At 39.1% G+C, this 14,474-nt stretch overlaps 1 protein-coding gene across 1 annotated transcript; it reads left to right on the top strand.

Annotated features, from left to right (window-relative positions):
- Positions 1 to 836: 836 nt before the first annotated feature.
- Positions 837 to 14,008, top strand: slc43a1b (solute carrier family 43 member 1b). The gene is made up of 15 exons (XM_087785017.1): positions 837 to 937; positions 1,729 to 1,888; positions 2,891 to 3,071; positions 3,818 to 3,873; positions 3,948 to 4,024; positions 7,020 to 7,112; positions 7,193 to 7,326; positions 8,703 to 8,833; positions 8,913 to 9,059; positions 9,363 to 9,398; positions 10,105 to 10,237; positions 10,307 to 10,436; positions 10,510 to 10,583; positions 12,462 to 12,585; positions 12,660 to 14,008. Exons 2-15 carry the CDS (start codon positions 1,735 to 1,737, stop codon positions 12,876 to 12,878), a joined length of 1,689 nt encoding a protein of 562 aa, XP_087641143.1. The 5' UTR covers positions 837 to 937; positions 1,729 to 1,734; the 3' UTR covers positions 12,879 to 14,008.
- Positions 14,009 to 14,474: the final 466 nt, after the last annotated feature.

The raw sequence follows: 14,474 nt of genomic DNA on the forward strand, positions 1-14,474 counted from the left end.
TCTTCACTGGCTTCCAGTTTCTTTCAGGATCAACTTTAAAATTCTGGTTCTTACTTTCAGATCTATTCATGGTCAGGCTCCTCCTTACATCACTGATCTGATCAAGCCTTACACCCCAGCTCGGGCTCTGAGGTCTGTGGATCAGAATCTACTGATGGTTCCACGCACACGGCTCAGGACCAGAGGAGAGAAATCTTTTCAGGCTGTTGCTCCTAAGCTTTGGAACGATCTTCTCTCTCTTTGCGCTTGATGGATCTACTGACTCTTTTAAGAAACATCTTAAGACGTTTCTATTTGTTCAGGCTTTTCCTTGAATTTCTCGAACCCCTGTGTTGTTCTCAGTATTATCTTGATCTTTAAAGTATGTACTTTTTTGAGTATTGTTTTGATTGTTTAAGCGCTTTGTGACCCTGGTCTCGAAAAGCGCTATATAAATAAATATTACTTACTTACTTACTTACTTTCATTTCATTCATTTGAGATGACCTTTCGCAGCATGAAATGACATGGCGGTAAATTGTGTAGATTTACCAAATAGATGTAAGTGAGATGAATGTCGGATCTTAACTGCTGCTTAGTCATGTAGCCACTCAGAATAACGATGGTTAAAAGTGTGTCCTCCGAATGTAACTGTCCTCTGGCGAAGTCTAAATACAAGTACAGAGTGTGGGACATGTGCTGTCACTGTGTTTGGCTGAGCTAAGGAGACTCCAGCTCCATTTATAGACCGGGTACGTCGGATGGGGCGGTTAATGTGTGCGCACATGTGCCAATGAGTGCAGCTGACACACACACACACACACATACACTCATAGAAGGAGATTACATATTACCTGAGAGGCAGTTTGTATAAATATTTCTTGCTCTGTCAGAAACCAAAAACATAACAGAAGCCGACCCGCCGAACAATCAGGAAGGATAGGAATAAACGCAAAAAGTAAGTTGTTGTTTTTTTTTTTGTTCAAAAAGTTAATTTGCTGGTTTGTTTAACAAAAATCCACGGAAACTGTTTCCTCTTGAGGTAAAAGCAACTGGTAGAAGTAGTATCACTAGTTTAGGTAGTTCATTGGTTTATAAAAAGACAGTATGAAATTTGGCAGTCGTGCTGAGGTACCAACTATGCCAACCAATCACATTGAAGTAGAAAAAAAAAAAATACATTTGCTGCCGATGGCACCAAGATGGCAGATTCCCGGCAAAGGTTTAAAGTGCACGAGACCTTAAGCTTTAACCTCCATATTGTCAGTACCCTGGCGAGTTGCTACATTTTGATTCAACATGATTGTCAATAGTAACTGTGTTAGTACTGAACTAGAAACACTAGCTTATATTAGAAACACAGTTATGAGTGTGAGGAGCATTTATTGTATTCATTTGGCAGAAGTACCTTTCTAGCTTTGGGCAGGTTGAGAAACCCACGCTAGTATCACTACCTAAATATTGACACAATCACAGCTGACTATCGAGTCCTTGAGTGTCCAGTATCAGAACACAGTTGTGCTATTGTTGTTTTATTAAACGCAGCAAGTGAGAATGAGTGTATTAATGGGGGGATATGAAGGGAATACTTGAATTTTGCCAGATGTATGAGGCAAAATTTGGCTTTTCAACTTTGCCAAAAGACACTTTCATTGGTTTTGACCATTTAAGAATTTCAATGTTGCTTGTCAATGTCTCTCTTTTACCTCTTTTTTTATTGATGTCTTCTTCCTGTCGACGTGTCGGCAGAGAAACATGGCTCCCTCATTAGCTCAGGCCTACAGGAGAAGGTGGTGGATGGCTGTGACGGCCATCATTGAAAACCTTCTCTGCTCTGCTGTCCTCCTGGGCTGGGCCTCGCTGCTCATCATGCTGAAAAACGAAGGCTTCTACTCCTACCTGTGCACAGGTGAGGCGGCCTTGCTGAGCACAAACAACCAAACTACAGTTCAGATGCCTTTTAAAAGTTATTTTTGGCATCCATGAAAACTTCATATGATTGTTGACCCAAACTTAACTAATTTTCTACTCGCCCTCATGTCGACTAATGGTTGGTATTATTTTCAGAGTAACCTGTTCCTCGCTAGAGTAATAGACAAAAATGTTTGTTCATTTTAATGTAGCGACTGGAGCTCAGTTGTCTTCATCTTAATCGTTGTTCAAAAAGACACTTAAAAACATCCAAATACCTCCGTACTCCTCGTCTGTAACGTCCATCTTGTATTGAAGCCTTGACAAGAAGAATTGTTCCAGAAAAAATGAAAGTCTATATTTTACACTTGTTTGTAGCAGACGTTTAAAGAATAAAGAACTGAGGTTAAATATCGTAAGTGCTTCCAGTGTAGACAGTGGACTGTATGCGCTCTGGAAGTGCTTATATTTACCTACCGAGTACCTACCGTTTATGTTTCTGGTTATTCTTTAAAAATCTACCATTAACGACTGGTAAATATAGACTTGTTAAAAATTTTCTGGAACAATTCTTCTCTTCAACACAAGATGGACGTTACATTCGAGCAGTACGGAGGTATTTGGATGATTTTAAGTGTATTTTTGGACGAAGATGAAGACAACTGAGCTCCAGTCGCTACATTAAAATGAACAAACATTTTGTCTATAACTCTGAAAAGAAACAGATTACTCTCAAGATAATCCTAACCCTTAGTCGACATAGTCACGATTACACAAGTAAAGCTGTTGGAGTGGCGTGACCTTGGCACAGCAGACCTTCTGAACATAAAGAAACAATTAAATGCAGCTATAGTTAAAACTATCGGACAACATACATCACAGATGATAATGTAAGAGTTTATGGAACATAATCTTCCAGCATTTAAGTCGATGCATAATCTTAAGGTTAAGGTTTTTATGATTTTATTAATATAATGAACTAAATCCTTTCATACCGTAGAACACAAGAACGAAAGCAACTTCACTTCTCATGAACATGGAGTCTGGCAGAGCTGTGTGGAGCAGGACGAGATTCTCAACTGGGGCTTCACCATTGGATCTTTCCTTTTGAGTGCCGCCACTTTACCTCTAGGGATACTGATGGATAGGTTCGGACCCCGGCCGATCAGGCTCATTGGCAGGTATGAACGCTGGCATTGGATTAACTCACGTTCTCATTCGTTCATTTGGTCGATTAGTCATTTAAACCGAGTGGTACCCAGGCTTGTTGGCACCGTGGACCAGTTTCCTGTCATCATTATTTTCATGGACCAACCTGAAGATAAAAAAAAATGTCATGTTCAAAGAAATCTCATCATCGGGAGCCTCGGACCGGTTCCTTTGCAACAAGGAGGTCCTGTATAGAGTCAGGATATTGGGAAATTGTGCTTATTTACAGGCCTTTATTTTTTAGGAATGTTCACCGAAAAACGAGCAGGTTCCTTCAGAGAAAATAAGATTTTTGTTTTCAAAGTAAATCTCATTTCAGACGGCAATAATAAATACAACAATCAAGAAACCACTCGTTCAATTGGATCCACGCTCCTATGGAGTGCATTACAAATGTTTACACAAGGTCTACTTCCCCACCAGAGCAGCAGGTTGAGCTTGAGTAGTTGTTCTTACAAGGTATAAAGGACAAGGAAGGATACAAGGTCGTGTGACAAAGCAGGGGTCAAGGTTTTCTGTGGCAAAGATGGAAAATGACCGAACGAAAAGAGGTGATCTTCTTTCAATGGAAGCATAAGACCAAGCTCATGGTTAGACCTCTGCATATTAGTATGAACCATCTAATCCCAGTCGAGAACCATGGTGTCAAACATGGAGGTTTAAAGAGGTTGCATTTATACCTGTGTTTCTGTGTAAGTTGATCATATATTTCTGTCAGTTCTTGTTTCGCAGCTTCTTGTGCGATGATCGCCACGGCTGCCTACAAACCTGAAGGTAAAGACTCAACGTCCAACACTGGAGTCGTCATGACGACTGACAGCTGTACGGCTTTTCTTGTCTCCCGCAAGTGTTGTCCGTCCTCATCTTCTTCGCCGTTTCCTTCAATGGCTTCGGAGGAATCTGCCTGACCTTCACCTCACTCACGGTACGACACACAATAACCCCAGAAGTACACAAATATTCACCAGAAGTTGCTGCAGCGAGTTTTTTTTTCTCAAAAACACTTGATGGCCAGCACACGACACACTTTGTGTGTTTGTGTGCGGTGGTTTTGGATCGACACTTGTCCCCCCGTCTGTGTATTTTGGATGCAGCCAATATTCCACCGATCGCTGCCGGCCAATCGGAGGGTTGGTGTGCAGCACACCCTCTCTCTCTCTCTTTCTTTCGCAGTATTGCTCTCCAGTCTGACCTTAGACTCTGTCGCACTTGACATGGTCAGCACGGCCCCCAGTCATGTGACTTTGGGCTTCGGCGACGCACCTTTATTTTTAGCCCTTGGAATTAAACACCAAACATTAAACATCATAGTTTATTTTTGTATCCATGAATTCCTACTTACATTTACGCTTCTGACCAAGTTAAACCTGGTTAACAGTCTGATCGACTCTCTCCGACCTGGTGGGAAACTACTCATTTTCAACCTCCTTAATGTATGATTTATCCTCTTGTTTGCTCATAGGTTAGTGGATGATCAATTTGTTTACTTTAGATGTTTGATCAGCAGCAATATTGGAACCTTTAAATAATAATTAATAATATATATGTTTTTATTTTTAAATATTATATAAGGTATTTACAGATCTCTCAAAGTAGCTCCATTTAATATCTAATTACATGTATTTATCATTGAAATATATTTTTAGGATACATCTCTCTCTCTTTCTATATATATATATATATATATATGTTTTTTTTAGGATAAATATCTTTACATATACGAAATCCTTTATTTCTGCAGTTTTCATAAAAAGGGAAAAATATCAAATCAAATTACAAAAAAAAGAGTACTTTGTTTACTTTAGATGTTTGATCAGCAGCAATATTGGAACCTTTAAATAATAATTAATTATTATATATATTTTTATTTTTAAATATTATATAAGGTATTTACAGATCTCTCAAAGTAGCTCCATTTAATATTTAATTACATGTATTTATCATTGAAATATATTTTTAGGATACATCTCTCTCTCTTTCTATATATATATATATATGTTATTTTTAGGATAAATATCTATACATATACGAAATCCTTTATTTCTGCAGTTTTCATAAAAAGGGAAAAATATCAAATCAAATTACAAAAAAAAGAGTACTTTTCAAGGGGCTTTTCAAGGATAGAGAGACAAGAAACATCTTAAGACGTTTTTATTTGTTCAGGCTTTTCCTTGACTTTCTGGAACTCCTGTTGTGTTATCAGTTTTATCTTGAGCTTTTAAGTATATATTATATTGAGTATTGTTTTTTATTGTTTAAGCGCTTTGTGACCCTGGTCTGGGAAAGCACTATACAAATAAAAATGACTTACTTACTTACAATTGAGTATAATCTTTAATAATCAATAAGCTTCCTAAAATAACCATTTTCGCATGAGCATTGAAAAAAATCCAAAAGTTAAATGTATTAAAAAAAATAGGGAGACACGTTTTCTTTGTTTATTTGCAGGCTACAGAAGTCCTGGTCAGACCTGCGCCTACAGACCGACTACACTTGCTGAGTGCTGAAAGTTGAGAATAGACGCGATCGCTCGCGGAACATTTGATACGAGCAGACATTTACAGCAGGCGTGACGCGTGTGATGTTGAAAAGCCACGTGCAGAGAGAGCAGGGCTGGGTCTAAAGTTAGGGGGTCGGTCAGGTAGTGCAAACACAGACACATGCACACTTATCCAAGGCAACCATCTGCATTGCCAGAGAATGTTCCCACGTCCTGAATGTGTGTCTGAGGGCGTGTGGTTCTGCTGTGTCAGAATCAAATGAGCTGCTAGTGTTCGCCATGAGTCTGAAGTGACTTTGAGCCAGGCCTAACTCTTAATGACATAAATGAACATAAGTTTCCTCATTTATGAATGAAAAGACACATGATTTTTGTAAATGTGTACCTTAACTGTATGTAGTTTAACTAATTTAATAAAGTTCAACTAATGTGAAAACACTCCCGACTGTCATGTTTCAAATGTTCTCTCCAAGACACAGTAAGTTCCTCATCATGACTATGTTTTGAACTTGTTACTTCATAAATATTGCTCTGAAATCTGGGCGAACGAGAGGTTACGAGAGTCCATTATGACGTAATAATGGCTTCACTCCTCCTCCAGCCAGCTGTAATCAGGCTCCGCTTTGTTTATACAATGCGTCCCTTGGAGGAGGAGACTTCCCGGGATTGATGATGCGCTGTGAGGAACCTCGATGTTTGACCAATCACAGCAGAGTGGGAGTGATTATGGTCAACAAGACTTCATCTCCACTTAGTGGGCGGGGCTTAAGATCATTTTCTAATGTCAATATTTATATGAATGAGAGTTTTGTACAAACAGACACTGATGATACAATAGATACTTTTTAAGCACTGCCTTTGAGCACAGGCAGTGTTTGTAGTTTAGCGGGTTAATAGAAAACTGAATTAAAAACTCCATGATGAGCAGCGTTACCTAGTGGCCGACTCTTGAATAACAATTATTTGAACTACTGTACCAGCCCTGGGCAAAGTGCAGCCCGGGGGCCACATGCGGCCCTTTGACTGTATTTATGCGGCCCTCGTAATGTCAAAGTATGATATAAATGGTTCTAATGCATTAACAAATGTATTTTGTATTTATTATTCATTTACATTTTCACATAACACTTCCCTCCTTTTTGTGTGTAATTTTTTGTGTATATATTAATCCCTCAAACATTTTTTTTAAGTTAATTGAAGAAATGTTTTGAAAAAAACTTTAAAAACTTGAAAAAAATATATACAAGAATAAAATTACAGCTTATTTAGCTTAATGAATGTCACGGCCTAATGACGCATGTCCTTTTTGCTTGACGGCCCCTAACAACATTCACGGAATTTAATGTGGCCCTTGAAAATGTTTAATTGCCCAACCCTGTACTATACAGTCTCAGAACGTTACTCCTTCTTTCTGATCCAGCTTCCAAACATGTTCGGAAATGTCCGCTCGACCATCCTGTCACTGATGATCGGCTCCTACGCTTCTTCAGCCGTCACGTTCCCTGGTGTCAAGGTCTGCACTCGCTTGATTGGTTTCGGTTCAATACTTTCTTTAAATGAGAAAAAATAACAAATATTGATTCAATTCTCCAGCTGATCTATGATCTCGGAGTGTCGTTCCGGGTCCTCATGTGGGTTTGGTCTGGTCTGGCCTGTCTGGTCTTCTTCAACTGCTTCTTCAACTGGCCTGCCGAGTCCTTCCCTGCGCCCGAGGACATCAGATTCAGGCAATGACGTTTTGTTGAGCTGTACGTTCGTGGAATGACAGAAGGAGGTGGTTGGATTGAAGGTTGTCGGTTTCGCTTCCAGGTCGTGTGTGAATGGTTGTGTGTCTTTGTGTGTCCTAAGAGAGACTGGCATCCTGTCCAGAGTGTCCCCTGCCTCTCGCCAAATGAAACTGGGATAGACTCCAGCCCCACATAAGGGTATAAAGCAGTAGAAAAATGAATGAATGAATGAAAGTTTACAGCAGTCTTGCTAAGTTTGGTAGTGAGATAGAGGCAACGTGTCGGTGCAACACATTATCCTACTTTAAATGTGTGTTGACACCAAAGACACAACACCAAATATTCTGTGGTTTTAGGCAGGGGGTGTCAAACACAATCATTCAAAAAAAATGGGATATTTACCAAACTGTCTATTTCACCAAACACTTTCAAACTTTCTTTTTCCTCCTTCAAGAAACATCTTAAGACATTTTTATTTGTTCAGGCTTTTCCCTGATTTTCTGGAACTCCTGTGTTATTCTCAGTGTTATCTTGACCTTTAAAGTATATACTTTATTGAGTATTGTTTTGATTGTTTAAGCGCTTTGTGACCCTGGTCTGGAAAAGCGCTCTATAAATACAAATTACTTACTTACTTGGAGGGGGTTCGAGTTATGATGCGGGCAGCTGAATTCTGGACCAATTGAAGTTTATGGAGGGATTTGTGAGGGATAATCACGCATAACAGTGGAAATTAATATTAAATTTGCGGAAGATATTGCCGAGGGGATGGAGGTAGATGATGAAGAGTAGGGGGCCCAGGACAGAGCCCTGGGGCACACCTGTGACAGAGGAAGGGATGGATTTAAGGGACTTTAACTGAATGAACTGAGTACGGCCAGAGAGGTAGCATGTGAACCATTTGAACGGAGTATGTGTGACACCAATGGAAGATGGCCTATTGAGGAGGGTGGTGGGACAGATGGTGTCAAAGGCTGCACTCAGGTCGAGGAGGATGAGGATGGTGAGGAGACCAGAATCAGCTGCCATGAGGAGATCATTTGTAATTTTAATGAGTGCTGTTTCAGTGCTGTGGAGTGGGCTGAAAACGGACTGGAACTGTTCATACAGGTTATTATTGGATAAGTGAGAATGGAGTTGAGAGGCGACTGTTTTTCAAGGATTTTCGGAGATGAAGGGTAGATTCGATATAGGACGGAAGTTGATGAAATCAGAAGGATCTGCACCAGGTTTTTTCAAAATTGGGGTTATGGCAGCAGTTTTGAAGGATGTAGGAACTAGATGTTGAGACGACTAACCAAGCCTTGACAAGGGCTGTGGGTGACGGTGGTAGAAATACATGAAGAAATGTTCCAACCGTTGTTTTTGTGGTGCAGGAAGAAGGTGAAACTGGGTCGATTAGTAACCGAAAACAAAATGACCGGAGAGAGTTACGTCTGTCACGTGACCGTCATGGAGGACATGATGGAAGCCAAAAAGAAGGACTCGACGACCAACGTGTCAAAAGGTCAGTCACGACGCTTTCGTAACGACCCCCCCTACCTGTGGGCGGAGCATCCCGATCACCTGTCTCTTGCTTTCCCCAGACTCCGGATCGCTGTGTCAATCAATGTGTTCTCCCATCTTCATGTGGAGCCTCATCACCATGGCGATGACACAACTGAGGCTGATCTTTTTCATGGGGGCGATGAATAAGATGCTGGAGTTCCTGGTCACTCACGGTGACACAAATCGTAAGAAAAAACAACAACTTCTATTTGCTTTATTAACTAGAAACAAAACACTCAGAGATCACAGACTAGATTAATTTCTACCCATAATATGATTCTCTCTTGATGAAATACAAGTTCAAGTCGTCGCTAAACAAATTAATATTTAACAGCAAACGCATTTGTTCGACAGATCTCCCAAGAACCCGTTAGTCTGTTCTCTCGCCACAAACATTCTGAGCTAGAGCCGAGAAATACAAATGACTTCTGGGGTTTATATTATCAACCGCATTGATTGATCTGACCGACTAATGTGTGTCTCCTCAGCGTCCAAAGAGCTGCAAGATAAAGCCGACGAACAAGGTGAGTCCGCCTCGACGGAGCTCTAAAGACATGTCTCTAGTTCAACACTTCAGAAAACTGACCAGAACGTGTTTCCTTCAACTGAGAAAAATCTCTAAACTTCGGAAAATGTTGTCACAACATGATCTGGAGCTTGTAATCCGTGCGTTTGTTTCTTCTCGTCTGGACTATTGTAACAGTTTATTTTCATGTCTTAACAAGAAGGATCTGTCTCGCCTGCAGTTCATACAAAACTCTGCAGCGAGAATTATGACCTGCTCTAGTAGAAGAACTCACATTTCTCCGATCCTTAAAACTCTTCACTGGCTGCCAGTTTCTTTCAGAATCAACTTTAAAATTCTGGTTCTTAGATTCAAATCTATTCATGGTCAGACCTTCCATCAGTGATCTGATCCAGCCTTACACCCCAGCTCGGGCTCTGAGGTCTGTGGATCAGAATCTACTGATAGTAGTGACTCCTTCAAGAAACATCTTAAGATGTTTTTATTTGTTCAGGCTTTTCCTTGATTTTCTGGAACTCCTGTTGTGTTATCAGTATTATCTTGACCTTTAAAGTATATACTTTATTGAATATTGTTTTGATTGTTTAAGCGCTTTGTGACCCTGGTCTGGAAAAGCGCTATACAAATAAAAATACTTACTTACTTACTTACTTACTTACTTACCATAAGCCTCTTCTGACTCCGTTGCTTGTCAACCCTTCCAGTCGGTTTCTACTCCTCCATCTTCGGTTCAATGCAGCTGTTGTGTCTGCTGACCTGCCCTCTGATCGGCTACATCATGGACTGGAGGATGAAGGAGTGTGAGGACGACACTTCAGTCACACAATCAGAGAAAAGGTAGAACTACGGCCAAAGTTGACGTGAAAAATCGTGGGGGATTCTTGATGTTGTTGCGTCTTCTTCCAGGCCAGCAGCTCCTGAGACCAGAGACAGAAACATCCAGAAACTGACCAATGCCATGAGAGCCTTTATCTTCACCAACCTGCTGCTGGTTTTATTCGGCGTCATTTGCTTGATCGACAACCTGCCACTGCAGGTGATATCGCCAGCAAACATGGAAATAAAAGCAAGGATAAGGAGGTCTTATACAATTTTTGTGTCATCGACAGATGGTGGCGTTTGTTTTGCACACCATTGTGAGGGGATTCATCCACTCGTGCTGTGGAGGACTGTACGCCGCTGTGTGAGTATTGATTACTACGGAGTTGGCCTTTAACTAGAAGGCAGTGTCTTTGTAACACCGGCATTTAAACACAATGACCTGTCCTTAGTTTGACCTCTTCATTTAGAAGCAGCTTTGAGTTTTAGGCACAAATAATGTCAGAGCTTTTCCATTTCCTCTCTGTCAACATTTCTTCTTTCAAAGTTGAATTTTACTTTTAGTTTACTTTTTCTTAAGTAAAGATGTAAATATATCTGCTCTGTTTGACTGTGCTGTGAATTACAAAAGTGTAACACCAATAGATAATAATAATAATAATCAGAATAAGGACATAAGGACATATACGGCCCCACATTAGGTCAATATCTCGGTCAGGTCCCTTCAGTCCACTTGGTTACTCTCTCAGATGGGTCCTACAGAGATCTTCTCAGGCTCAAAATGACCTCCGAGAACTGCTCTGTGTCTGGACTAAGTTTTGGTTTGGTTTCTGACCTTTTTAGAGGATTTTTGTTCCTTTTGAAAAGCTATTTAATTGAAATAAAGAGCTTTTATTTCGCATTTTGTAACTATTCATAACTATTTTAGAGAATATAATGTATTTTATTGCCCTGCGACAGACTGGTGTCCTGTCCAGGGTGTCCCCTGCCTCTCGCCCTATGACTCTGGGATAGGCTCCAGTCTCCCCGCGACCCCGACCCCGGGATAAAGCGGTTTTCAATGAATGAATGAATGATGTATTTTATTTTACATTTTGAAATATACAGTATGAAATATTCTCCTTCAAATCAAATACATATACATAATTAAATGAGTTAGATTAAGACTAAATCTTAATTTCTTCATTAAAAGAAAAAAGGTTTCGGTCCCTTCTTACTTCTAGCTTGGCGGCCCCTTATAACAGTCACTCACAGTATATAATGTGGCCCCTGAGGAAATGTAAATGCCCACCCCTAGGTATCAAGCTGACTTCAACTCTATGTCTCAAAGATGGTAGAAGTAGAAATGTTTTAGAGCAGAAATGTCTGTTGTGGTCACGAAAGAAAATGTTTATGACACTAAACAAGACCCACTAGAATGTCTCTTTTCATTCTTGGAGGTCAATTTTTGGATATTGCGTATGGTGTATCTTTCTGAAAGAAACTGTTTTTGCAAAGATATAAATCAATTTTACCATCTCTTATTGACAACCTTCATCAAATGTTTAACTTCTTAATATGAATTGTTTCCATTTATTTACATAGCTCTTTAGAAAACAGCTTCTTGAATAGAAATCTTACTGTTTTCATTTCGGGCACAAGTTTTTAATGCCCTTTAAAATTCAAATCAACTTTTTTTTAATTTAATTTGATTTATCTGAATTTGATGACTTTTGTTTTTTGTAAAGCAACTTTTTCTGTATGTCAGCTAAAACTAATATTAAAGTGATAGTTCACTGAAAATTCACTCATACTCTACTCGCCCTCATGACAACTAAGGGTTAGAATCAGAGTAATCTGTTTTTTTAGAGTTATGAAAAAATGTTTGTTCATTTTCATGTAGGTATGGAGCTCAGGTTCACCAACATCCAAATACCTCCATAGTGCTCGTCTGTAACTTCTTTTATTGAAGCCTCGACATTAAAATAATTTAAATATCGCGAGTACTTCCAGCGTACACTATGCGCTCAGGAAGCACTTGAGATATTTACCCTGAGCTCCAGTCCTACATTAAAATGAACAAACATTTTTGTCTAGAACTCTGAAAAGGAACATATTACTCAGATTTTAACTCTTAGTCGACATGAGGGTGAGTAGAAAATGAGTTTAAATTTTTGGGTGAACTATCACTTTAATCAAAGCAAGAAAATGTAATTTTACATCTTCTGTATATTTCTTGTCATTCTAAAACGTTATCCTTCAGATATCCATCAAACCACTTTGGGACGCTGACAGGCATGCAGTCGATGATCAGTGCCGCGTTTGCGCTCCTGCAGCAGCCATTATTCATCGTGATGGTGGGACATTTGAAGGGGGATCCGTACTGGGTATGAAGGAGAAGAAAAAAAACATGGTCAATAAGACGCACTTGTGTGTACTGACCAGTCCGTTCTCCCGACAGATCAACTTGGCTCTTCTCGTCTTCTCTCTGACGGGCTTCCTCTTGCCGGGATATCTGTTGTATCACCGGAGAAACTTGATCAAGGCAAGGAAAACCAAAAGTGCAAACAGTCCAGCCGCTGATGAAGATGAACAATTACGCCAGTCAGATAGTGGGAATGCATCGAGCCAAGCTAATGGTTGTCCTGCCAACCCTCCCAGTGGACCCAATGCTTATTGAGAATGTATTGATTTTAATTTTTCCTTAGATAGCCTTTTGTGAGTATCTGTGCTTTTGAGGGAGGATTTCGACATCACATGCTGGCCTGTCTTGTGTATTATATTGTTTTCGGTCTTTTTGTGTGGGAAAAAGATTGGAAAATGTATATTTTCGCGTGGAAAAGGGATAAGGAATGCTTCTTAATGTTGAGGTTTTATTTATTTGTGTAGGAATTGTGGATTTTATTTACGTTATATAGACGTGAAGCGACAGTTGTCGACCCTCGGAAAAATCAGTTCATCCCGGAAAATATAACATGTCATCTTTTGACATTTCTCATCAGAGGTTGCGAAGGCAAATCTTGTTCAACCTTCAGAACAAACCTTCTAACTACTCTTATGTTATCTTCCTTTTCTGTAGGCCAATATAGATAAAGGATTTAGGTTTAGTATTTCATATCTTACAACCACGTCAGTTAACAAACATTTCGGTAAAAAGCTACTAGTTGGTTTATTGTTTATTTGTTTTTTGACGTTTTGGTTTCATGCTGGGTTTTATGTTAAACCAAAGACCATTTTAATGTCATCAAATTGTACTAATACTTAAATGGACCATACCATTTTACACATAATTTAAAGAGGAGATGTGTAATGTATTGGGAATGTTTGTTTTTATTTTAACCCTTTTTTTTTTTTTTACATGTGACCTTGTAAGGCATCAAATGCTTTGAATATAAGTAGAACTTGAAAAGAATTACTATTGTACTGTACATGTAATATACTTTCACTATTTTTCGACTTTGAATCTGTAAGTCATGTTGATTTTTAATGACATTGTTCCACAACCCATCACTGTTGATGATCTACTGACTCCTTCAAGAAACATCTTAAGACATTTTTATTTGTTCAGGCTTTTCCTTGATTTTCTGGAACTCCTGTGTTGTTCTCGGTGTTATCTTGACCTTTTAAATTGATATTTTAAAAGTATTATTTTGATTGTTTAAGCGCTTTGTGACCCTGGTCTGGAAAAGCGCTCTATAAATATAAATTACTTACTTATGAACAAATGTGTTGCCATTTTCAAAATCTTCATCTGTCTGTTAAATTAAGTTTCCTCAGCTTCATCATCCAGACCTCTTGGTGCAAATACAACGGAAACATCCATATTTATTGCTCATCTTGTCCAATAAAGATACATAATTATTTAAATTAACCTATTATTATCTTGCCTTTTTAACTTTGGGATGCTCACACTCTTTTTAAATGCAGTTGCTTTCAGAGTTGTATCAATTTAGGCGATCACTCTATTTATCACAGTGTCTTGTCTTCTTATTCTAATACCAATTATACTAATTGTGATGATCTATAGTGATCGTTCTCTCAAAATTCGAAACATCACTAACTTTCTATCTACTCATGTCGACTAAGGGTTGGGATTATTTTCAGAGTAATCTGTTTCTGTTTAGAGTTATAGACAAAAATGTTTGTTTATTTTAATGTAGCGACTGGAGCTCAGTTGTCTTCGTCTTCATCCAAAAAAACACTTAAAAACATAAAAAATACCTCCATACTGCTCGTCAGTAACTTCCATCTTGTGTTGACAGTTTCTCTGGATATT

This window comes from Callionymus lyra, chromosome 1 (assembly GCF_982586985.1).
Source record: "Callionymus lyra chromosome 1, fCalLyr1.hap1.1, whole genome shotgun sequence".
In the NCBI taxonomy this organism is placed as follows: Eukaryota; Metazoa; Chordata; class Actinopteri; order Syngnathiformes; family Callionymidae; genus Callionymus; species Callionymus lyra.

Coding starts and splice junctions, on each gene's coding strand:
- slc43a1b (XM_087785017.1), top strand. CDS start 1,735: ATGGCTCCCTCATTAGCTCAGGCCTACAGGAGAAGGTGGTGGATGGCT. Junction 8,834..8,912: donor GACGACCAACGTGTCAAAAG/GTCAGTCACGAC, acceptor TGCTTTCCCCAG/ACTCCGGATCGCTGTGTCAA. Junction 10,238..10,306: donor GTCACACAATCAGAGAAAAG/GTAGAACTACGG, acceptor GTCTTCTTCCAG/GCCAGCAGCTCCTGAGACCA.